The sequence below is a fragment of the Loxodonta africana genome, chromosome 5 (assembly GCF_030014295.1).
Source record: "Loxodonta africana isolate mLoxAfr1 chromosome 5, mLoxAfr1.hap2, whole genome shotgun sequence".
NCBI classification, from domain to species: domain Eukaryota; kingdom Metazoa; phylum Chordata; class Mammalia; order Proboscidea; family Elephantidae; genus Loxodonta; species Loxodonta africana.
This window is the reverse complement of record NC_087346.1, coordinates 76,442,435-76,469,244: the sequence shown is the minus strand read 5'-3', so window position 1 is coordinate 76,469,244 and position 26,810 is coordinate 76,442,435. Positions and strand designations below refer to the sequence as shown.

Sequence of the window (26,810 nt, the reverse complement as noted above, 5' to 3'; positions counted from 1 at the left end):
CTTCCACATGGTAGGTTAGACACTTGTACTTAACTTTTGCCGATTCAGTGCCACTTCTCCCTGGTTCTGGATGCTTGAGCAGACTCTCTGCCACTTGGTTTCTTCCGGTGTGGAGAGCACATTCTGACCGCTACTGCTTGTCTCAGCCTGCGCCCATCGGCTGATCCAGCCTGCCAGGTGCCAGCCAGGTCAGGTCTGGCAGATCCTCGTTGCTTCTGAAGCGTCTCTCCCTCCTCTTGCTGCTCAGTCTGACTCCTCAACTTTATCTTTGATGTTCAGGGCTCCTAGGTTGTCATAGATAATTGATTCACTTGTTTTTTTGGGTCTTTGTTGGAAGAGGGACCACAGGAACTGTCTGACTACTCTCCAGCTTTGATTTGTGAGTTTTCCTTTTTTTTTTTTAAATAATGAAAGTATTTAAATCTGTAAATTTGCCTCTAATTACAACTTTGCCTGCATCCCTATGTTTTGTTTTTTTTTTTAATTAATTTTTATTGTGCTTTAAGTGAAAGTTTACAAATCGGGTCAGGCTCTCATAAAAAATTTACATACACCTTGATATACACTCCTAATTGCTCTCCCTCTGATGAGATAGCACAGCACGTCCCTCCACTCTCTCTCCTCGTGTCCATTCGGGTAGCTCCTGGCCCCCTCTACCCACTAATCCCCCCTCCAGACAGGAGATGCCAACATAGTCTCATGTGCTGACTTGATCCAAGAAGCTTGTTCTTCACCAGTCTCATTTTCCATCCCCTTTTCCAGTCTAATCCCTATCTGAAGAGTTGGCTTTGGGAATGGTTCCTGCCCTGGGGTAACAGAACGTCTGGGGTCCATGGCCTCCGGGGTCCCTCCAGTCCGAGTCCGACCATTAAGTCTGGTCTTTTTACGAGAATTTGGGGTCTGCAACGCACTGCTCTCCTGCTCCCTCAGGGTTTCTCTGTTGAGTTCCCTGTCAGGGCACATCCCCATGTTTTGATACTTAGTTTTCTTGTTATTATTTTCTAGATAGTCTATCATGGTATTTTTTATCTCTTCTTATCCGCATGTGTACTTTAAAATTTGCCACTTTGGGAGGGTTGTTTAAACTTCTGTCATTTTCTAGTTTGACTTCTTTATGGCCCAAGAATACATTCTGTTTGAAATTTTTTTGTTATATATGTATTTATTTATATTATATATTTATATAAAACAAAATGTTTGCCATTTTAACCATTTTTAGGTATACAAGTCAGTGACATTAATTACCTTACCATGTTGTACAACCATTACCACTATCCATTTCCACATTTCTCATCACCCCAAACAGAAACTCAGTACCCCTAAGCACTAACTTCTCACAAAGAATGCATTCTTAGTAGGGTCTACTTTTTGCTTTGTTTTTAATTTCTTGAGACTTACATTGTGGCCTATAGCGTAAGATTAATGTTCTTTTTCTGTGTAGTCCATGGACACTAGAAGGTAACGTGTATTCTGTGGCTTCCAGGTAAAGATAGTGAATTGAACACTGTAGTGGCAGCTAATTAGAAAATGCCAAATTGTAAGACAGCAATGGATAAAGCCAAAAAAATCAATACAGTCTAATTTTCAGGATCTTCAAATAACTCAGGAACTGGCTCTCCATACCTCTGGAAGTGGGCATTAGTGATGGATGTGGGGATGCAGTGAGAAGGATTTGAAATAGGGAGGGCTGGTTGAAAGCTATTGAAGAAAATTCATGCATACTGCATGGCACTGAGTAACTGCCACTTCCCATTCCAGCAGATAACCGGAGAGATTAAAAAAGAGAGTCTCTAGAATGGGAAAGCCAGGAGTTGAGGGCTTGAGAACCAAAGTGAATACACAGAGATTAAGTGAATATATATACTTAGTGCTGAGACACCTCACTCCCTCCCCATCACAGCCAACCCTTTTCCCTGACTTGGGTCCCAAAAGTCAGACAGCCAGGCCTTTATTCTCTAGGCAGGAGGAGACTTAGAAGAGACTTAGTTTAAGGACAATAATGTTAGTAAAGCTTTTGAGCAGTTTTATAATATTTCTTCATTTCCATTGTGAAAATCCGTGGTGGTTTTTCCCTTTCTTTCCATCTGCAGATGAAGAGACTTCATTTCTGGTACTTTGACAGGAATTATTTGACATGATTTCAAAATAATTGTTACAATTCATAGTTTGTTTTTTTTTATGCTTTCAAGTTCTTCCTTCCTCCCTCTTTCTCTTTACTTTTTTTATAGCTCTTTCAAGTTCCTTATTTTTTCTTGCTTTCTCCTCCTCTTTTCCTTATTTTTTATTCTCATTTCTACCCTTGCTTCCCTCCTTCATCATCTACCACATGTTGGAAAGATAGGAAAAATGTACTTAAGTTTATGGAAAAATTAATGTGAAGAGCTATTACAGAATAGTTGTTCAGTGACATGCCTAAATTAATAATTCCATATAATTAGCAAAGCAATTGTTGATATAGAAAAATTTTTTTTTAACATGCTTTAAAAGTTTGCTGTCTATATAAAGATGTTTAAACATTTTTCAATAATCTTACTTTTTTTTTATTATATCATAAAGCTTTTCTGGCATATTTTGGCAGAGTCTCTGATTTATTACTAATTCCAGATTAGTGGTGTCAGTAAGTTTATTATGAAGGATTGATTCGTCCTTTGAATGAGCAGAGCCCTATTCTTCCTGTTTATTTTCTTATATCATGTGGGTGGGTCCCACTAGAATACTATAAAATGCACTTAAGTCAATAAAAGAGAGTAAAATATTCTAAATAAGCTATATACTTTTAAAATACAGATGTCACTTTGATTTTAGTTTAAAACTTACTGTTTCTTTTAATTTATTGTGTAGTTGGAACATAAAACCTTGAATAATTTGGAATGAAGAAGAACTCCAAAAACTTCAGTAAACATAATTGAAATTATGAAGAGAACATGTTTTAAAAATGCACTATATAAATGCACTTATATAATAGCCTAACTTTGACATTAACAGTTATAATAACATTAAAGAAAAAGCAACTATAACCCTTTTACAATCATGTAAATATCCAGAGTTTGAGAACTTGTGAACAATGGTGGGGGTGTCACATCAGACCTAAGCTTGTTTTCTAAAGAAAAAAAAAAAAGTAGGGTAGGACAACTCAGATTATGTTTATAACAAGACATGCTAAGACCTGATTTAACTAGTGTTTCTTGTCTGGGCTTCAAATATATTTGGAGCTTTGACATACTTACAGGCAGTATCTTTGATGTGCCCTCCCGCCTTTTTTTTTCCTTTTTAAAGTCGTAGACGTTGTCCATCATAGGAGTGTAATCACTCTGCTTTACTTGTGTACTAGTGAATTATACTGCGGCAAGAATATTGTTAACCTGGCAGCTGATAAAAGCGGAAGTATATCCTAACAAAAACAAACAAGTTCAGGGCAAGAGAATATAAACATTGTAAAATCTTGTGTTGAAATTGGAAACCCTTCAGTTTAGCATGTTAGAACAGGAGAAGTGAATGTGTTGGAATTCAGTTAAACAAGATGTTCATGGTATAGTATGTGAGGGCTTATTTTGAAAGACTAGGTCCATAAATTGAAAAAGTGGGTAGCAAGGAATATTGCTTAAATTAATCCGATACAAACAATAGTTAGATAAGAAGGGGCAGCTCATTGGTTCCTGGTTCACGCCCAGTTTCCTCTCCTCCTTTTCCTCCATTCCTTCCAGTTACTGATTAACTTTTCTTTTGTAGGATTATGTTTGGTGTACTGCAGTGCACTGTATCATGAATAAGAAAATTATAAAGGCAGGAATATAAAGCATAGCTGTAAAAGTCAAATTCTGTACTTGTTAGGTCTCATTGAAAATAGAGGAAGTAGGTTGGCGAAAGATTTTAGATCTCCGACGGAGTGGGCTAAGGAAGAGGACAAAGTAATATTTACCCAGAACCCAGTATGTGCCAGCATTGTGCTTGAAGCTTTATTGTGACAGATATATACTTAATTGGGATGGATCATCCTTGAAGTATTTTAGGTTACATCCATCGGATGGATTTTACAAGTGTTCTTATCAGTAGGAGTATTAGAATAAAAAAAATATTATCATTGCCAGTTTTACACTGTCATGAAATCAGATGGTAATTTCCAGAACTTTTGGGAATTGAAAGTGTGACTGTTCTCTTCTATGGGATATAAATAATGGCGTAAGAAAAACCATAACTTTTGAGAGCAATAGCAACTTTTCTCTTTAATCCATTGTATTCACACAACAGTGCAGTGATGATCATTAATCAGTAGAATAACACATGATGAAAAATAAATAGTACTTAAATGTAGCATGACGTGTAAAAGGGGAGTAAACTGACTTGCTTCCCTTTGTTTGCGAGTCCATTTGTTAATAAGTTGTCAGCACACTGCACACACAGCTTTCTTTTGTTAGCTTTCTTTCAAATACCAGTGATAAGTATGATAGCTTTTACTGAATTCTCTCTTTATCCAAATGCTGGGAGAAGAAATTGAATGGCTCTGTACAATAATTCCTTGTGAGTATCATTAGTGTTAAAACTTCTAAACAAATAGCATTCTTTATATAGTATTGACAGTAAATAATAAAACATGTATAAGACCATGTTATGAATTACTAAATATAGATAAAGTTAAACATTTTCCTAACAGATTTTATTATAAGCACTGATAAACACAGCTTCTACTTAGGAGCACCCTCCTTCCTTCATGATACATGTTGGTAAAAATATTAACTTGTTAAAGTGGTATAAAGCATAACTCACGTCATAACTTGTCTTTGCATGAATTTTCATACATTTAGAGACAAATAATACCTTTTAAATCAGGGGTTGGCAAACCATGATTCCATGAACTTAGAGTTTAGATTTTTTACAGAGATTTAAAAAAAAAAAAAAAAAAACCCGTATGCAACAGAGATCATATGTGGTCCTTGAAACCTGAAATATTTACTCTCTGACCCTTTACAGAAGAAGTTAGCCAAACCTAAAATATAAATACATAAAACAAGCTGTGGGAGGCGGGGTGGGGAGGGGATCCCTGTTTCAGGTAAGATGGTGTAAGCATGTGCCACCCTGCCTCTCCCACTGAATTCAGCTATTATAAAACCTGGAGAGAATTTGAAGAGTGGCTATTTGAGGACCGAAATGTAAATAGTAGTGGGTGGATTGGGGAAGAAGACCAGAATTTAAAGTACTACCAAACTGTCAGTGAGTTTGCCATTTTTTCCCTCTCTGGCATCATCTGACTTGGTCTCAGCTGCTGAAACTAGAAGTGGACATGAGCCATGAGCAAAGAGAGTTCCAGAAGTAGCCCTCTAGTTCAGGCTCTGGAAGTGGGAATCAGATCTCCTGGTAATGACAACGGGTACAGAGAGAAACACAGGCATCTAACACTTCAAGGGAGGGGAATGTACCTCTCTGATTAGAGGAATTGTGGTCACAAGAGGATGGGGAAAACTCCTTTTGTTTTTTTCCTTTCTGTCCTCCTGCCAGTTGGCCCTCAATGAAGGAACAGTTGTAGACAATGAGTGGCAGGATGAGGTAAATACAACTCCAGCTTTCTGTCCAGAAAGTCAAAAAGGAGAGCCCCAGGGAGCCGGAAAGTACTGGGGAGATCAAGAAGAGGGAGGAACTTTAGAAGGATCCCGTAAAATTGTTAATGAAATCCTGGACATGAAATTAATGGACATGACAAAGGAAAAAGAGAACTTGAAGACAGATTATAGAAATATCCAATCTGAAAAACAGATAGACGAAGGATTAAAAAAAAAAAAAGAGAGAGATACTTAGAGTCCTATGGGATAATAATAACAATATTATTGGAGTCCTAGAGAGGAAGTATACAGAAAAAATATTTAAATAATGGCAGGAATGCAGAGCAACTGAAACTGTTATCCATTGTAGGTAGGAATGCAAAATAGTACAGCCACTCTGGAGAACAGGATGGTAATATCTTATAAAGTCAAACATACACTTAGCCTGTGATCCAGAAATTCCATTATGAGGTTTTTTTCCAGAGAAATGAAAACATGTTCACACAAATATATGAATACAAATGTTTACAACTCTACTGATAATTGCCAAAGGCTGGAAACAACCCAGTTGTCCTCCTGAATGGATTAAAAAACAAAACAAAAACTAAACTAAACAAACAAAAAACCTGGTACATCCACACAGTAGAATACAACTCAGCAATAAAGGAAGAGCTATTGATATGTACAACAACTAGATGAATCTCAAAAGTTTACGGTACTGTAATCTGAGTGAAAGAAGCTAATCTGAAAAGGTTACATACTGTTATTCCATTTTTGTGACATTTTTGAAAAGACAAAACTATAGTGACGGATTATTGGTTGCCAGGGCTTAGGAGTGAGTGGAAAGTGTGTCCTCAAAAGGATCACATGGAGGAGTTTTTTATAGGGTGATGGAATTTTTCTATATCCTATATTATAGTGGCTACTCGGATGTATACATGAGTTAAAATTCATAGAACTGTATGCTCAAAAAAGGTCAGTTTTACTATATTTCAAGTTTAAAAAACATATAAGCCTGTAACAACATAGTCTATTAAGAGCCATGATGGTAAGGGTTATGTCGAGAGACTGGGCTTGGTACCAACAGTGAGAATGATTCTTACTTTGCTTCAAGAAACCATGAAGAAATAAGGTATTCCCTTGTAATTTATAGCATCTTAAATGGCTGCTTTTATATTTTTAAATGCTGAACTAAAACCAAATTTTTTTATTAAGAGGTAGTACAGGCACGTAACAAAATATTTGAAAAATACTGAATAGTATAATAATACAAAAGCCATTCAAAATCCCTGTCTCCATTGGCAGCATTTTAGTAGATTTCATTATAGCTCTTTCTCTATGCATATGTATTTTTTGGTTTAGATAATTGCTGTCACAGTATATATTGATTTTGTATTCTCTTTTTGCTTTAACACTGTATCTGAAATATTTCCCTGTGTCATTAGAAAATCTTTCAAAATGTTTTATTTAATAGCTGTATCATAATCCGCTATGTGGCTGTATCATAATGTATTCAACCTATCCCTTTTGTTGGGCATTTAGGTTATTTCACATATCTCATTGTTATCAATATCAGTCCTATGAACATAAGTCAACCTTTCTCCTATGCGCAGAATATAATCCATGGTCTGTGTAATTGTTTATTGTAAAGTCTGAATTTAGTGGAGTACAAACCTGAAATGGTTTTCTCCATTCTCTGCTTGCAACTGTGCAATGTATGATTTCCCTTCTCTGTTAGCAGATTTCAGAGTTGCAGTGAATATCAGTACAGGTAGTCCCCGATTTAAGATGGAGTTTGTTCCAACGACTCCGTTTTAAGTTGGTTCTGACGTAAGTCAAATACCTCATTTTTTTTAGTTTTCTTTATTATTGTCTTTTATTATAATGTACCTTTATAAATCCAGTCTTTGCCTTTGGGGGTTGGAAACATTGTAGGTATTACAGTGAAAGAAACTTGAACAACCCGGCTTCAAATTTAACAACTGATGCTGCTTATGATACAAAACGCTGAATAAGATCACTCTGTAGGATCACTATGAGTCTGAATCGACTCAACAGCAATGGGTTAGTTTAGTTGGGTTATAGGTCTCGTCTACAGTGAAGTTGGCGTGAGTGTCAGAACAATGAAAATGGGGCCATAACAGCTGTTGTGGACATGTGTGTGCAGTTCAGTCATTGTATGTTGTTACAGTTGATCATTGCCCAACTTTTTATAGATTACGACTCCTGATACTGACTTCATTGTAGACTGGGCCATAGCCTGCTATACTGCACTGTTTTGAACAGTGAATCATAAAATTGAACATCTGCAAGTGAACATCTGAGAATGATAACATCAGCAAATTGTGTGCTGCAACATTGTATGTAGTACATATTAAAAAAAAACCAAACCCGTTGCCGTCGAGTCGATTCCAACTTATAGCAACCGTAAAGGACAGATTAGAACTGCCCCGTAGGATTTCCAAGGAGCACCTGGTGGATTCGAACTGCCAACCTTTTGGTTAGCAGCCGTAGCTCTTAACCACTATGCCACCAGGGTTTCAGTACTAACCATAAAATGTACCAAAAAAATAGATGGTCTTAAGCTTGGTTCATTGTAACTTGAATGTGTCATAGGTCGGGGACTTCTTGTAATAAAACGGCAATCTGATCCAGTTCAGAGCTCTAATCTTATATCCAATTCAAAGATTTCCCTCACCTAGTTTGGTACCTGGTGTTTATACCTCATGTGACTGGAATTGGAGAGGACTCATTATGTTTTCATGCATACCTTCTCGCACTCTAGACTTCTGGGACCACGATGCCTTGATTTGGTTCACAGATACCTTGCCCCAATCCCTTTTCCACGCCAAACTCCTCTCAGTAGAGGCCTAGAGAGAGGAGTAAGGGAGAAAGGGCAAGTGCCTCTACTTATCTACCTATATCTGTGGCAGGGCTACTAAGGTTCCTTCCTGTTCAAACTCCTGCTGAGAAAGATGCGTTTCTAACAGGCACCTAGCAGATGCCAGTGGCTCCATCCCAGATATTCTGAATCAGAATCTACATTTTAACAATATCTCAAGGTGATAACCCCCCTCTTTAGAATATAGGGTACTTTATGCCTTTTTCGGAAACCCTGGCGGTGTAGTGGTTAAGTGCTATGGCTACTAACCAAAGGATCAGCAGTTTGAATCCACCTGGCTCTCCTCAGAAACTCTAGGGTCACTATGAATCGGAATCAACTCAGTGGCAACGGGTTTGGTTTTGGTTTAATGCCTTTTTCGGAGCCCTGGTGACACAGTAGTTAAGAGCTCAGTTGCTAACCAAAAGGTCGGCAGTTCGAATTCACCAGCTGCTCCTTGGAAACCCTGTGGGGCAGCACTGCTGTGGCCTGTAGAGTCACTATAAGTTATAATCTACTCAGCAGAAACAGGTTTGGTTTAATTTTTAATGTCTTTTTTTAAGAGGAGCCCTGGTGGTACAGTGGTTAAGCACTCAGCTGCTAACTGAAAGGTGGGCAGTTTGAACCTACCAGCTGCTTCTCAGGTGAAAGATGTGGCAGTCTGCTATTGTAAAGATTATATAGCCTTGGAAATCCTACAGGGCTGTTCTACTCTGTCCTATAGGGTTGCTATCAGTCAGAATTCAACTCAACAATGGCAGTGGGTTTGGTTTGGGTTTAATGCCTTTGGCTCTGGGCCCTGGTCACCAGTCCTGGAGAAACTTCAGTGAAAGCCCCATTTAACATCTTGTTAAAAATGCAAATATAAAATTTACAACAACTGTTAAAACTGTTGCTAAGCCTTTTTTTCTAATGTTATTCAGCATTGTAAATGGCAGTCCAGTTCTTAGCTTGATAAAACTGCTACCGATGCAGAGTAGGAAACCAAAAATCTTTTAGCATACAACAAAACTTTCTGTTAAAAACAAAATAAAAAAACCTTTTGTGCTCTAGCAAAGTTTAATGGTTGCTTTTGCCTATTCACTCCCTGAAACATCCTTCCGTCTACCTTCTCTGCCCCTATCCAAAAAAAAAAACCAAACCCATGGCTATCAAGTCAATTCCAACTCATAGCAACCATGTAGGACAGAGTAGAACTGCCCTTTAGGGTTTCCTTGGAGCAATTGGTAGATTCGAACAGTTGATCTTTTGGTTAGCAGCTGACCTTTTGGTTAGCAGCTGCAGCTTTGAACCTCTATGCCACTAGGACTCCATCCTACACCAGTGGTTGGCAAACTATGGATTTCGAGCTAAATCCAGCCTGCCATCTGTTTTTGCAAATAAAGTTTTATTGGAACAGAGCCATGCTAATTTATTTATGTATTGTATATGACTTCTTTCATATTACAATGGCAGAGTTGAGTAGTTGCTACAAAGACCATTTGGTTTGCTAGGCCTAAAGTATTATACTATTCTGCGTTTTACAGAAAAAGCCTGCCAACCCCTTCTCTACATCTTTGCTCCAAAATTCTTTCCAAAACATAAATCAGATACACTATTTGTCTGCTTAAAAACATGAAATGTCTTCTCACTGCTGTCAGGATGTATTCTAAAGTCTAACTTTGCATTCAAATCCATTTGCAATCTAGTCTCGCATTGCCGTCTCAGGTTCAAATTCAGTATGTCCTGCCATTTTCAGTGATGCAACCTGAAGACCAGAGTTACACATTGTCAGTTTGCAGGCTGAGTTTGGCCCCAGACATATTTTGTCAGGCCCAAATAGTGGTTTTGTTTTGTTTTATTGAGTCAGCATTTAAAAACTGGCTGATCTTACATAGAAATCCAGATTTTTAGCTGTTTGTGGAAAAATAAGGAGTTCTGAAAACACTGGCCCTTTTTTCACACTGTAGTCCTTCGAAATATTTAAACAGACTTTCCTTTATACTGGTGGTTCTCAAAGTGTGCTCCAGGGACCCCTCTTAATTGACACGCTTTCTTCCGGAGCCTTTCTTCTCTCTTCCCCTTTCTTTCAATCAGAGAATACATAAACACCCGTGAAAGCATAGGCTAAATTTTGTGTGTGCCTGTGTGCGTTTTCCTGGAGTAAGTTTCCATGACCTTAAAAAAAGGTTAAGACTGTATACTCAAATACATATACACACACACACAAATATGATGCTTAACATACTTCAGTATTGTCTTCAAGGTCAACCCCATTCCTGGTTTGTTTCTTTTTCCTGCTGTAACAAGTCTTATGCTCTGCTACTAAAAATCTAACATAATATCCTCTGCCTTAAAGGTCATCACTGCCTTCTTAAGACCACAAAATGTTATTGTATAGAAAAGCACTATTGAAGTGCAGAGTAACTGAGATGTAGGCAGAAAAGCTTATGTTGCTTTCTTAAGTTATCTTTAAATCATTGTCGGCCAAAGAAACATATGTAAGTTTTGATAAGACTCATACATGTTTGTGTGCATAGCTGTGGTATTTATCACAATAATTCCATTAAAATGTGTAACTTCCCAATAATTTTGTATAATATCTAAAAGAAAAAGTAAAATGAAGTATTATGGCTAAAGATATATTCTAAAATCCAGTAAAGGACATAGAGCACTAAAGAAAAGTGGTGCTAGAATGTGGACAAAAGTATAAGTGTGTTTTAAACATTTCTACATATTTTAAAACTTAAAATAGACTGGTGAAATCATTGAAGGCAACCTAATAATGAAAGTTGCAGGGAACATAATTAAGTGTTTTGCATTTCTAAAGCATATACTGTTAATTTTAACTTGCTATAGAAATGGCAATATCTAAATTAAGTCTGAAGAAGAACAGTTACAATATCTGTGAAGTTATATAAATAGTATAGATCATAACTGTTAAACTATGTTGGACATCTTGCTTTTTCTTGAATCTTTTCTAAATTTTCAATAGGTTATATATATCTTTAACAAATGGAAAAGCAACTTACTAGGGCTATGGTGGTCACTTTAGTTGATAATAGAAAGGACAGTTTAAGTAGATAATAGAGGAAAGAAAGGAGGCAGGGACACATGTTAATGCCCTTAGCTTTTTTTTTTTTTTATCCTAAACTGAGAACATAAGATGCTTTGTTTACTAGTAAACAACTTGCTTCAATTCAAGTTGAAATTTCTAAGGTCTGTGGATTTTATAAGGTGAACTAAGTATTGCCTTGATTTTTTTCCTGTCAGGACGCCCACTTTTGGATTGGCATAAAGTAAAAATTCCTCCAATAATTTCCAAATCTTTTTATTTAGGGTTTGACACTACATCGTGCCCAAGTGGGTGTATTTATTAAATGTTGTCTGATGGTGATGGGAATATAGTCATGCATCGTTTAACATCCACGATGCGTTTTGTGAAATAGGACGTTAAGTGATTTGTACCTTGTGCGAACACGGTATTGTATACAGGCAGTCCCCTGGTTGAGTGTCTGACTTATATACAACCCATAGTTACGAACCAACCCCCGTAAAGCCTATTTTATTAAAACCTTATGGGAGCTCACTTCTGGTCCTTGTCCCCACTGCAGCTGCTGTTAGAGGCCAGAGGAACAGAAGGGTGGGGGCAGTGGCAGCTGAGAGGGCTGCGGAGGGAGCAGAGCGGCAAGAAGCAAGCGTGCCAAGCCCGCTTCACTGTTCCAGCCTGGGCCCCTCTGCTACCCTCACCACTGCCGCCTGCCTGTCCACTAGACAAAGCCCGAGAGCCCATGCCCAGAGCCATGTCCTCTGCCTCACTTGCCTGTATCCCTCTCGTGGTCCAGTGCTGCAAGAGTCTGGGTTTGGGGTATTTCAAAGCACTAAGTAGAAATAATACACAAAGGGAGAGGTGCTTTCCCTTAAAAAAAAAAAACGGGACCACGGATGTATATGTGGTCAGACGTTGCCCTGAGGGACCGTTATGCAGTAGGACTGATTTTTTTCAAATCTCTTTATGCTCACATGGCATATTTCTCAAAATGGTGTCAGCATCATTGTAAAAGAGAAATCTTGTTTGAACTTGAACTCTTGCTGAATGCTTTTTTGTCAGCAATTGTTAAGTTTTATATAAACTTTTAAAAATTGATTTATTTGGCAAAGTGAAAAATCTTCAAAACATTTGAATGTAATATAATTGATTTTAACGGGTATATTTGGGAAGAATGACGTTTCATTTGAGCGTTAAACAGTACTTTTCAAAGACGTGAGCTGGCTTTAGGAGTTTTATGAGTAGACTCATTCTCTATATGTTATACTGACTGTAGTTTTAGCTAAGTGACAAGATAATCGCTATTGTACACAGTGTTTGAAAAATTAGAATGAACTTAGCACAGCATCCTGAAAACGCCTCTGTGTAAGATATGAATTGTCTGAACATATATAATTGTGTAGTTTTTACTTCGAACTCTGAAAGCATTCATTTCTGAACGTTTTCTTAGTTTCTTTTAGAGTAAATCAACAGATAACTTCAAGAGAAAATATCACTAATTCCTTGGGGTGGGGCTAGGGGATGGCGTATTCTGCCCCAGTGTATGCTTTGAGGAAATTACTTAGAAGTCAAGGACTGTCAAGTGGAACAGCTTCAAAGAGCTTTGCTGTAATATGTTTTATAAGGTAATTAAATCTTGACGTGTAAAGACATGTAAATATAGCATTCTAAAAGAAGTACCAAGGTTTTTCTTTCACAGTAGTGTCTCAGTGGTTAATTTGTATTGAATTTTTGAAAAACACTGTCTAAAGTAAATACTGATACAGTTATCTAAATTGTATTATCTTCTCACTTTCACATCATTAATATTATATATCCTTTTTTTTCAGTTGGATATGTCAAGTGACCAGATAGCTGCCAATCTGCAAGCCATTATCAATGATGTTTGTAGGCACAGACCACTGAGTTTGGGTAAGCAATTCACTGAGGATAAATTTCTCTATAGCCCTACTGTAATACTATAAAGATACAAAATATTAAAAAAAAAAAAAAGTTATAAGTACAATAACACCAGTATTGCCAGGGATTAAATAAATAAAATTTAACCTTCCAAAAGATTTCTTACTACCTTATTAATGTTGTAGATGTCTAGAGAGTAGACTTCTTTAACAATAATAAAGTATACATTCTGAAACTTTGCAATTCTCATACTATATCTACTATTAAATGTAAGAGTTTGAAAGAAAATTGTAACTGATTGCTTTAAACTTTTAATAGTGTTAAATAAAAACTAAAATAATTTATGAAATGGTATTTTGAACCTAGACCACTCACTTTGTCACTAGTATTAGCAATTGGCCTTTTTAATCCTCATTCATTCATTTTAGAAAAAAGGTTTTTGTCATTTCATGAGAGTCCGTTTTTATAAATGGGATGATTCATGGAGAACAATAAGACTTGATTGAGTTGTAGAAGTTTGAGATGTGTGAGTGTAGTAGACTAGGAACAGCCTAGTCCTGCGTCTTTATCATTGCGTTATGTGTCATTCAGATTCCTTCCTCAGTCAAGTTTTACTTGTGGTTGAAGCCAAGCAAGGGTCCATTATAGTCAGTGCATGATAAGAATTTGTCAGGTTTAGTTTTATAACTGACTTTATACTTAAAACTCAAGCTTATTTTCCCCTTCTGTGGGAGTTAAACACACTGGTGAATAAATATCTCATTGGTTATTTCTATTGTCCTAAATAAAATATGGCAATAAAATATGGCCATAGTACTTGGTAATTATATGAATATGGATTCTTACATTCTGTATTTTAAAAAAACCCACACCCGTCACTGTTGAGTTGATTCTGACTCATAGTGACCCTATAGGACAAAGTAGAACTGCCCCCTAGGATTTCCAAGGAGTGCCTGGTGGATTCGAACTGCCAGCCTTTTGGTTAGCAGCCATAGCTCTTAACCACTATGCCTCCAGGGTTTCCTTGGTTTCTGTATAGAATCCTCTAAAACTATAGCAGGAATATAATAATGGACAGTAAACCTTCTGAAAACAATATAGTTACCTTCTTTTTGCCATTTTAAATGAAGCCCCTTAACATTGTTCTTATGAAAACCTGTCCATTTTTAGGGAATTTCACTCAGTGTTTGGTAACACAAAGGTAGCATCTGTGCTGGCTGTTTTAAATAAATATTTAGGCTATTTCCATCAAATGTGAATACTGCCACCTGCTCCCTTCACTGTTGACTTTGCAATAAAGTAAATTCTATGTGATTATCGAGAGAAATGAATTATGAGTATGTGTCATTTCAAGGACAAATCTCTAATATTCTAAAGTACAGCTGGTTTGTCCTCTAGAAATGAAACTATTTTCTCTTTTTTTATTGTGATATGAAATATTAGTTCAGTAATATCAGTACTTTTCAAGTGAAAATATGATATGAGTCCTGTAAGGTTTTTTATTGTATTATTTGTATTTGCTTTTTAGGTATCTGTGGAATAATTTAAAAGTTAACTTTTGTCTTTGTTTCTAGGACCCTTTGTGGTACGTGCTTTCCTTCGTAGCTCAACAAGTGAAGGTTTGTTACTAAAGATAGAGCCATTGTTGCCTAAAGAAGTACAAACCAAAGAAAGTAATAAAGAAGCTGCCTAAAAGTATTGACTTATGAAATTATTTTCAGTGGATTAAGAATCTACAGAGAAAACAGCAAAACTGCATTATTTCTAAGTTTGGTGTTCTCTTGTTATTTCTGGATTGTCATACTTGAAAGTGAATTTTAACACAGAAAAATCTTACAGTAATTTCCGATATAAGAAAATAAATTTTTTTCTGTCTAAACATACTTTTTAGATCCTGTCATATTTTTTTTCCTTAGGATTTAAGTCTACATACTGGTAATTGTACCAACAATTTCTAGCTTAATAGCTTTCCCTTGAGAGCCTTAACCCTCTGAGGGAATAGTAAATCCTCAATTCCCGTAAGAGAAAGAATAACAGAGTCACAAGCTATCATACAAATACAACTCATTTTTAAAGAAAAAAAATGTGGAAGATGTTCATTTTAAAGGTTTATGAATATCATTTATGATAGTATGAGTATGGAAAATGACTAAGCCATTAAAATGTGTGCATGGAAAATCATTGTTTCTCTTAGGGGCCATCAGTTTGTAATAATAATAGCTTATATTTTTTTGGTACTTATACAAGATACTGTGTATAGTGTTTTCACATACTTGACCTCATTTGATCCTGAGGTATTTGATAGGTGTCAGTTGAATGAACATCCTTATTGAGGTAAATAGGGACAACTTCATTTATGGATGAGGAATCGGGCTAAGAAGTTGTGTCTCATCATCAAATACCCAGCTTGCAGACTGGTGTTGATCCTCAACCAAGTGTTCACTGCTGTGTAACAAAACGAAAAAATTTGGATAATTTTGGCGTGCAGCTGCCAACTGTCCTTGGGAATGATTTCCTTTACTCTGAGATTATCTTTCTGTACTTTTTTAGGGGGTATTCAGAGGCTTTTCTTTTATGAAATAATAGTGATGGTAAATGTGGTGGTATTTTAATACACCCTTTTTGTAAATAAATTTACAGCCCCATGTAGTTCTCTCAAATTGTTATGGAAATTTGAGTGGTCTGGAAAGTCCTAATGACTGTGAGCAACGACTCTACCCCACTAAGCTTCTTCCTTACAGGAAAGTATTAAAATATAGGAACTGCCCACCAAAAACAACAACGGGAACATTAAGTATAAAACAGTAACAGCAGCTCCCCTCTGTGAGTACCTACTACTATCTTATGCTTTATGTACATGCTCTCATTTCAGTCTCATAGTAGTTCTAGAGAAGGAAGTTGAAGCTTACACAAGGTTCTCTCATCTAGTAGGTGACAAGCTAAGATTCAAACCTAGAACTCTGATTTTTGAAGCCTATTCTCTTAACCATTAGACTATTTTACCTCTTTTTAAAATGTTCTGAGATAAATCAAATGGTTTGACTGAACATTTTAAAATATTGAATAATTATACTTCAGTTTCATGGTATCTCTAGCGATGGGGTTATGGCAGGGCTGAGATGAAGAAATGGAAGGTTGGAAGGAGTAGGATGAGAAGAGTAGTGCAAGATGGAGAGGAAAAGGTATTTGTTCCTTACAGCATCTTTTGATAGCTTACTGATTAATCATTCATTGAAGATTCTAATTCACAAAGAAGCAGCTCTTTTTTTATTTATAGTTCTTTTCTAATAAAGTAAATGTACCCTTGTTATCCTTATTATTGAAAAATTTTAAAACACTGATAATTATAAAAGAATAAATCATTTGTAATCTTACTACTCAGAGATAGCGGTGTTAGTATTTTGGTGCTTACCTCTTCTGTTTCTTCTGAGAATGTGTGCGTGTGTACGCACATACCAGCACGCACTTTTTTTTTTAAATATGGTTGAACTTGTACTAAATATACAATTTTGAATCCACATTCTCACATGATGCTATAAAGTAAGCATTTTCCCATCTTTAAAACCTCTATGAAAAGAATCGTTTTAATGACTGAGTGATATTCTGCCCTACTGATACTATAATTTGTGGAATTGTCAGCCATTGTCGTTTATTTAAAGTGTTTTCAGTGTCTCCCTCCCACACCCACCCCCAGTTATTTACAATGTTTTGGGGAAAATCTTTTGAGAATAATTTTTTTTTCCCCCTCTCTTCTTCTAGAAGTGGCATTTCTGAATCAGAGGGTATGATATGGCTAAAAAAAAAAACTTAGGTATTAGAAAGATGCTGTTTTGATTACAACAAACCAGAGCAAGGAAATCCGGTTAGAAAACTTTCTATAGGTAGGAACATTCCAGGGTCTTATTAACTGGCCTGTGAATAAATTATTCCCCATCCTTTCATTAGGATGTTTTTCCTGTTGGCTAACTAGAATTAATGTCCAATGTTTATAATGTTATGCATTTGGAAAAACAGTAGCATTGTACTTGACTATTCTTAGTGCAGATACCTTTCTTGTTTGTACTTTTGTATTCTTATTTGGAAATGACAAATTCAATTTTAATTTAAAAAAGAGAACTTAGTTTTTTAAAATTATTTTGTTGGGAATATACACAGCAAAACATAACCCCAGTTCAACAATTCAAAATGTACGATTTAGTGACATTGACTCCATTCTTCAAGTTGTGCAACCATTTCACCCTCGGGTTTGGTTTTTTGTTTGTTTTTTGAACTTAAAAGTTTTACAGTAAATATCATTGATTCTCAAACTTTAGCTTGCGTCCAAATCACCTGATGGGCTTTTAAAACAAATTGTTGGGCCTCATGCAGGAACCTGGAGTAGACCTTGAAAATTTTGCATTTCTAACAAATTCCCAGGTGATGATGATGCTGGTCCAGAAACCACACTTTGAGAACCACTGGTGTATATTAATGATTATTAACGATGGCTAAATAAAAAATCTCTGGATTTGATTCCAACATCAGGGTTGAGAGTCACTGCTATATGCAATTAGTTGATTTATAAAAGATGTAAAATTTGCAATAAAACTCAAGATTTTAAAAGGCTGAAATATAAAATGCACTGAATTTAAGGATCAGGGTTAGTCTCTAGTTTTTCTGATCTCTCCCTATGTGTAAATAATTTAAGTTCTGAACTCTAACCCTGTGGGCAAATAATTCAGACCTGGGCTTGTATGTAGAATAAGGACATGAGATGATCATCAGTGTACTTTCTAACCAGAATTTTATGATACACCTTTTACCCATTGCTGTCAAGTCGAGTGGCATTTCATGCTTTTGGAAGGATATAATAACACTATTAATATAAACACTCAAGTAAACATAGATTTAATAGTATCATTTAACATTATATTGTTAAAGACCAAATGCTGAGATGAGGGTGGGGATGTAGGTTTATTGCTAGTAATTGTTTGTTTTAAACAATCTTTCTTGTTAATTTTTTTAAGCAAGTAGTCAATTACAGTGTCCAGCAGGTGGCGACAATAACCTTTCATACAACTTTTAAATAGTGGTGTAAACCAAAAAACCAAACCCAGTGCTGTTGAGTTGATTCTGACTGATAGCGACCCTATAGGACAGGGTAGAACTGCCACGTAGAGTTTCCAAGGAGCGCCTGGCGAGTTTGAACTGCCAGCCTTTTGGTTAGCAGCTGTAGCACTTAACCACTCCGCCACCAGGGTTTCCAAATAGTGGTGTAAAAAAAAAAAAAAAATAGTTGTTTTTTTCTCACTTGAGTATACAAACATAATAGCAAAGTATTTTACAGACCATTTAGCGCTTTTCTTTGGAGTGGGTTTTTTGTTTATTCATTTTGTTCTGTTTTGGGCATGATAGAGGTGTTGCTTTATGTGTCTGTAATAATGCATCTGTAGAGGTTTTTTTTTTTTTCTTTTTAAACTTTTATTACAGAATTTTGCAAATATGCATAAAATAAAATAATAATGTAAAGAACACCAACATACTCATTACCCAGCTTCAGCAATTATCAGCGTTCTGCTACTGTTCTGATTTCATCTATCCTTCTCATCTACCCACCACGCTCCTATTCGACTTTATCCCTTCTAGAGTAACTAAAAGCAAAATGTATATATCAAATCACTTAACCTATAAAGAGAGTTTTAAGAACACTTAAGCTATTCTTAATTTTTTTAATTATGGGAAAATTTTAGTGGCTGATTTTTCCGAACCCACTGTCTTTGTGTTCTACTCTACTCTTGCCTTTGAAGGTATTTAGTTTTTTTTTTTTTTTTTTTGGATTGGTTTTCATTAATAATGGGCAAACACCTGTTTTCAGTTATTTCAGAAAATAGAGTACAGAGTAACATAATTAGCCATGAAATACGAGAAAATGTCAGTGTTCTAAAAAATAAGCAAGAAGAAATTGGTATCTTCGCTGAAATTTTTATTTTTAAGCCAAAATAAGAAACCTATCTTAAAAGGAATAGGTTGAAGTAATAGCTAATTTTAATCTGAAGATATATTTTTAAAAAGCTTATTAAATAAAATTTAGCAAGGAAAGGAAGAATAAAATGACTCATAATTTCTAAGACAACCACTTAATATTTTGATTTATCTCCTTTCTTCTTTCTCCCTATAAGAATGTCCCCTCTCCCTGAGATAACCATGATCATGGTTGTGATCATGTTGGATATGAAATGTATCACATACTTTCAATTGTAAGAATTTTTCAGCTATTACATAGACTTAATATTCAATTTTTAAGGGCTGTCATCGTTTAGGCTGATGAATCATAACACTAACTTAAAACCAGTTCCTGTCGAATGGATTCTGACTCATGGAGACCCCCATGTGTCAGAGTAGAACTGTGCTCCATAGCGTTTTCATTGGCTGATTTTTTGGAAGTAGATAACCAGGCTTTTCTTCCAAGGCGCCTTTGGGTAGACTGAACCTTTCAGTTAGCAGCCAAGCACATTAATCATTTACACCACCCAGGGACTCCCAACTTACTTAAACATTTCCCTTTATCTGTACAACTGGATTTCCAGTTTTGTATATGAACATTCTGATAAACATCTTTAAATCAATTGTCTTTTTTTTTTAAAGAATTCCTAAAATTGACTAAAATGTATGTTTAGATTTTTTTCTTTTTTTTAAATTCGGGGACAGGAAATCATTTGAACTGTTTCCAGTTCATTTTAACAAGTATCTGAGTACCTACTATAGGCCAAGCCCTGGAAAAACCATAGTAAATCTTCACAATGGTTACTCTATCAATTGGGAGCCGCTGGTTTGTACCATGCTACCTTGTTATCCAATTAACGTAAACAGAGTTAGGTCAGCGAGGTGCAGAGAAACCATTTTTGGCATTCGAAAGAACAGTTTCTCAACTTTTTTTTTTAGTGTATAGATACATATGCAAAATCTTAAAATTTCTAAAAATACTCAAAATTCATGTCACCTACTGTTTCCATGTTTAGTAGAGTACATGTTAAAAATGTATATCCCCCCCCTTTTTTTTTTGGTAAAATAAAAAATAGCAAACAACCACAACCACACAAATGTACATTTTAATGAATAAGGTGAAGACTGCTGTGACTACCATACAGGTAAACTGAACATGTACAGCTCACTTCTGCATGTGTCCCATTTCAGTTACAGCCCCTTCACTCCCTCCAAAATTCATCACTTTCTAGTAATCACTTCCTTGAGTTATTTTGAGGATTTTATCGCCCAACTGTGCATTCCTAGACACTGTAGTTTAGCCTCGTTCATTTTTTTTTTTCCCACTTGATAGCCTCGCAAGTCTCTTTTCTGATCTGAAGATTCCACTTCTATCCCTTTCTTTTCCTTATAATTTGTATGTTGAAGAAGATCCTGGCTTTTTGACCTATAGAGTTTCTTACAATCTGGATTTTTCTGATTGTACTTATGATGCAGTTTAAAATGTTTCTCTGTCCTTGGTATTTCCTTCACGTTGGTAGCTGGATGCATAAGCTTGATCAGATTCAGATTTAATCCCATTGGGAAGGCTACATCTGATGTTGTGTTTCTTCATCAATATCTACATAATGCCTAGTTTTCAGTCTTTTTTTTTTTATATATATTAGCAGCATTTGATGCTCTGCACCTAGATTTATTAATTCATTGTAGGATGGAGAAATGGGGGTTTTCATTTATTAGCTGGAATAATTTTATGAGGAAATAGTTATCCTCATCTACTAGTTGCTTATTTAGTGGTAAAGTTTATAAGAAAAGGCAGGATAAATGTTCAATTCTTTTATTTACTCATCTTTCAAGGTAATTGCCTTCCTGTCATCCTCAGAAAGTAAATCAGTTAGGTTTTTGTTTTAATTTCATTATGAACTCATGGATTTAAACATTTGGGAGATTTCAATCCATTGCAATTCTTATCCTTATTGAAGATCAAATTATCCCATCTTTGGTGGAATCCTCCTAAATTAGCTCAGAGTCCTTTTGACACAATCCTAGTAGTCTTTAATAGCTTCTTTGCCATCTCATGCACTAAGATTTCCAGGTACATCCTGTACACTTCCTGCCTGTCTTTGTTCCCTAGTGCTGCTGTAACAGAAATACCACAAGTGGATGGCTTTAACAAATAGAAATTTATTCTCTCTCTGTCAGCTCTGGGGGAAGGTCCTTGTCATCAGTCTTTCCCTGGGTCTAGGAACTTCTCGGTGGAGGGACCCTGGGTCCAAAGGATGTGCTCTGTTCCCAGCACTTTTTTCTTGGTGGCATGAGATCCCCCCCTCTTTGCTCTCTTCTCTGTCCTTTTATCTCTATAAGATAAAAGGTAATGCAGGCCACACCTCAGGGAAACTCCCCTTACATTGGACGAGGGTTGTGACCTGAGTAAGGATGTTGCATCCCACCCTAATTCTCTTTAACATAATCTAATCTTGCCTCATTAAGCACAGGCAGAGAGCACATCAGATCACAAAATGGTGGACAACCACACAATACTGGGAATCGTGGCTTAGCCAAGTTGATTTTGGGGGGACACAGTTCAATCCATAATATTCCATACATTGGCCCCCCAAAATCATGTACTTGCCACTTGTGAAACACATTCACCCCATCATATCATCCAGAAAGTCTTAAATCAACTCCAAGTGCAAATTCCATCTTCTGAAAAATTCCTCTTTATCTGTGAAATCTAGAATACAAGTTACCTGCTTCCAAAGTACTATGGTGGGACAGGCATAAGGTAGACATTTCCATTACAAATGGGAGAAATGGGAGGGAAAGAAGGGATATCAAGCACCAAACAGTTCAGCAGAACACACAACATTGGCTCTCAAGACTTGAAAATAATCCTCTATTCTTTGAGGTCATTTCAGCGACAGCCCTGCCCTCCAGACTCTGGGTGTTGGCCAGTTTCCGGATTCTAGGTGGAGGCCCCTCTGTATGGGCTGCAGCTCCGCCTCCCAGGCCCACTGAAATGGTACCTGAGCCCCCTCAGCTTTGGGCAGCCCCATTTTCCTAGTCTGTCTGAGTGGCATCTCCACCCCCTAGGCCCCAGCAGTACCTGTTCTACCCCTTGGGCATGGCAGCCTTACTCTCAGCTTTGGGTACTGGACCCAGCCCTATCCCACTGGCACTTGTGAAAGGCACCTCACACTCTGGAACCAAGTTGGGGAAGATCTGACTCTGAAAAACTAGGAGGCTGTTGGTCCCACTCTTTGAGATCTGACAGGCTGTGGTTCTACCCTTTGCAACCCCAGAGGTCATGGCCCTACCCTTTGAGACTGAGGCAGCTCTGCATCCTTTTCTCCTAAAGCAACCTTTACAATATTATTGAATTGCCACCAATTCATTTGCAGAGAAATAAATTATAGTTTAGTAAGTTTGACACTAATGTCCTGCAAAATTGTAGAACAGATTATTAAACAGAGTGTTTATAAACACTTAGAAGATAGTGACCAGAGGGCCATTTCTTAGTAAATTAACCTCATTCCCTTTTTGATGAGGATGTTAGGCCAATAAATCAGGAGAATGTTAATAGATACTGTGTCTTGTTTAAGCAAGGTATTTAACAACATCGTTCATAGCATTGTGTAATAGATGGAGAAATTTGGTGTATGTTGACTGAATTACAGTTGGGTGAATTCTGTAGAAATCCTGGTTGATACAGTGTATTTGGAAAGCAATTAGTGGGTTGTGGAATTAGTGCAAGTTTCATGACCAGATCCAGGAATATCAATCCTATCTTCTCCACTTGAATAGAATACATCTGGAATAAGTTTTGAATTCTAGATTCCATATTTAGAGAAACATTTATAAACTAGAGCATATTCAGAGGAGAATGGAATCGTGAAGGGAAGGAAACTTTCTGATATTCTTTTTACAGCTTGAGGTGAATTTATATACCATAAAATGCACCCATTTTAAATACACAACTCAATGATTATGATAAATTTGTCATGTTGAACAACCATCATCAGAATCCAGTTTTAGAATGTTTCTATTTTGTCAAAACATTTTCTTGTTCTCATTTATTTACAGTTAATCTTTGCTTCCACCCCCAGCTGTAGGCAACCAGTGTTCTGCTGTGCGTCTCCATAGGTTTTCCATTTCATATAAGTGAAATTGTACGATACACACAGTATGTACACATCTGACTTCTTTCAGTTAATATAATGTTCTTGCAGCTTATCCATATTGTACCATGTATCATTAGTTCATGCCTTTTAATTGTTGAATAATATTCCATTGTATGGATATTTGGAGCCCTGGTGGCACAGTGGTTAAGAACTACAGTTGCTAATCAAAAGATTGGCATTTCGAATCCACCAGCCACTCCTTGGAAACCCTATGGAGCAGTTCCACTCTGTCCTGTAGGGTTGCTCTGAGTTGGAATCGACTCAACAGCAGCAGGGCTTAGGCCTAGTATGGGTATCCCACATTTTGTTTATCCATTCACCAATTGATGGACATTTGGATTGTTTCCAGTTTTTGACTACTATGAATAATGCTACTATAAACATTCATATACATGCCTTTGAATGGACATGTTTTCATCTGTTTTGGGTAAATTTCAAATAGTGGGATTGCTGGATCCCGTGGTAAGTTTATGTTTAACTTTTTAAGAAAGTGCCAAACTACTTTCCAAAGTGGCTGTACCATTTTACATCTTCTCCAGCAATGCATGAGGGTTCCAGTTTTGACACATTTTGGGCAACACTTAAAAATGTCTTATTATACCCATGAGGGTTCTAGTTTCTACACATCCTTAGCAACACATGGAATTGTCTGTCCTTTTTAATATAGTCATTCTGGAGTGAGTAGTAGCCATATAGGTTTGAAAAAATAGATTTTTTGCTGATAAAGTATTTGGGGGTAAATGATAAAAAAAATGATAGAGTTGTTTTCAAATATGTGCTTTTTGGAAGGAAGAATATACTTTGAAGCTCCAGAAATTAGAGCTGGGACTAATGATAGATTTTATGGGGAAGCAAATTCTGGTATAACATAAGGAAAAACTTAAATGCAATGGATTGTCTTGCAAAGTAGTAGTGATGTTTTTATTGAGGTCAGGTGCATCACTTAGGGTTCTTAAATTATGGTCAACAAAAATGGACTGACTGACTAAACCCAAAAAGGAATATATAGTAAGGATATAGGGTTGCTCACAGAAGCAAAGGAAATGCCAAACAACTGATACCTTGGAAAGGATAGAAAGCAGGTCAGCCTAAGAGATCTAAGTAGCAAGAACCAATAATCTCAATAGAGCCACGTCAAGGTGAATCAGCTCTGTTTTCTGGCCTTGTAACACTCCACTCAAGATTTAAATTCTAAGGGGAGAAAGTCTTCTTGGCCTGGTTTAGCTTACATGCTTACTCGTTGGGCAGAAAAGGACAACAATTGATAGTCCCACCAAAAAATGCAGTAGGGTAGAAGAAATTCCTCAGAGGAATATTGAAGTATCTACTAGAAGAAGGGGCATGGGTACCGTGCAAAAAACTAACAGATGTTCACTAAACTAGGCCACTACCTCAGATGAATATTTAAGAGGAATAAATAGTAAAGATGAGGCATTGTTTCAGGTAGAATTTTTGCCTTGCATTCAGGTCACCAGAGTTCAGTTCTCAGCCAAGGCATCTTATGCACCACAACCACCTATCAGTCAGTGAAGTCTTGTGTGTTGCTGTGATGCTGACCAGGTTTCACTGGAGCTTTCAGACTAAGATGGACTAAGAAGAAAGTCCTAGTAATCTTTAGAAAATCAGCTAGTGCAAACCCTATGGACCAAAACTGTCCATGGATCCACAGTCGATCATGAGGATGGTGCAAGATGAGATAGCATTTAGTTCTACTGTGCATGGGGTCACCATGAGTCAGAGTCCCACTCAAGTGAAGCTAACATCAACAACAATAGTAATGGTAGCAGAGCTGACAAACATTTAAGGCTCATTCATTCACTGATGATTTATTAAATGCTTCCTCCTATGATTCAACAAAATCAATACCTATATGTTGGAATCCACTCAATGGAACGCAACATATGGCTTTGAACTCAAGATACTTTGATACTCAAAGCATTTTTACCTACCACCCACTACATGGTAAATATTCTTTGGATTGAAAAAAATGTTGCCATTTATCTTCTAGAGGAAGAAAGATGACAATTTCTTTTATTAAATATGAATACACACTTATATAATTGCACACCAACATATTCCCATGGTTAAAAGATTCTATCAGATAGATTCCCTAACCTAGCCTCCTTTGTGGCTGAATGTCGATCTTCTATGCTTACACATATTATGTTCCTGTATCTACACAGTTAATTGCCTGTTCTTATATGGAGGTTTTTAAAATATTTTAAATATAAATAGCATTATGCTCTATATATTGTTCACAATTAAAAATTTCTTTGACCAACAATATCTGATGTACCTTATTATAAGTTCCTTATATTCTAAGTGATAAGGTGTTGTCATGGATAGAAATGTGTCATCTTGGTTAGGCCATGATTCCCAGTATTGTGTGGTTGTCCTCCATTTTGTGATTTTCCTATACATTATAATCTCTGCCTGTGGTTAAAGAGGATTAGAGTAGGATGTAACACCGTTGCTCAGGTCGCATCCCTGATCCAATGTAAAGGGAGTTTCCCCAGGGCGTGGCTTGCACCACCTTTTATCTTACAAAAGATGAAAGGAAAGGGAAGCAAGCAGAGAGTCAGGGACCTCATACCACCAGGGTTCCTGTGAGGTGAGGCTCCTAGTCCAGGGGAAGATTGATGACAAGGACCTTCTTCCAGAGCTGACAGAGAAAACCTTGCCCTGAAGCCGACACCCTGAATTTGCACTTCTAGCCTACTAGACTGTGAGAAAATAAATTTCTTTTTGTTGAAACTATCCACTTGTTGTATTTCTATTATAGCAGCACTAGATGGCTAAGGCAGAATTCAGTACCGAGAGAGTGGGGTGCTGCTCTAATAATAATAAAAAAAAAAAATACCTAAAATGTGGAAGTGGTTTTGAAACTGTGAATGGATAGAAGACTCAGAAGGAAGTGAGGAGAACTGTAATGCCAGAGAAGGCTCAGATGGTGAGAAACTGCAGCAGAGGACCAGCAGCAAACCGGCAGCAGCAGAACCAGGACACCAGCACCAGACAGTGCTGGAGCAGACCCCCAAAGCGAGAAAGCTGAGTTCCTGTGTGGAGGAGGCTTCTTTGCAGAGTGGGGTGCTTCTGGGCACTTATCTGTGGAACTGCTGAGCTTTGGAACACTTGCCCCAACAGGGAAAATGCACGTGTGAGGCCTGAGGGCCAAGAGGCCAAGGAACCAGGAATCAGAAGCTGAAGAGACAAGGAACACAGGAAGCTGAGCTGCCTCAGTCTCAAAAGGTATAGCCATGACCTCCGGGATTTCAAAGGATGGAGCCATGGCCTCTGGTGTTTCTAAGGGTGCAGTCACCACTCAG

General features: G+C 36.9%; 1 protein-coding gene across 10 annotated transcripts in view; it reads left to right on the top strand.

Annotated features, from left to right (window-relative positions):
- MRPL1 (mitochondrial ribosomal protein L1) overlaps positions 1-15,225 on the top strand; it is a 155,576-nt gene extending 140,351 nt beyond the window's left edge. For all 10 annotated transcript variants that reach the window (XM_064285674.1, XM_064285675.1, XM_064285676.1 and 7 more), the window contains 2 exons: positions 13,273-13,354; positions 14,917-15,225. In XM_064285674.1, the coding sequence (XP_064141744.1) occupies positions 13,273-13,354; positions 14,917-15,035 (201 nt within the window). In that variant the 3' untranslated portion in view covers positions 15,036-15,225. The remainder of the gene's footprint in view (positions 1-13,272; positions 13,355-14,916) is intronic.
- The last annotated feature ends 11,585 nt before the right edge of the window (positions 15,226-26,810 follow it).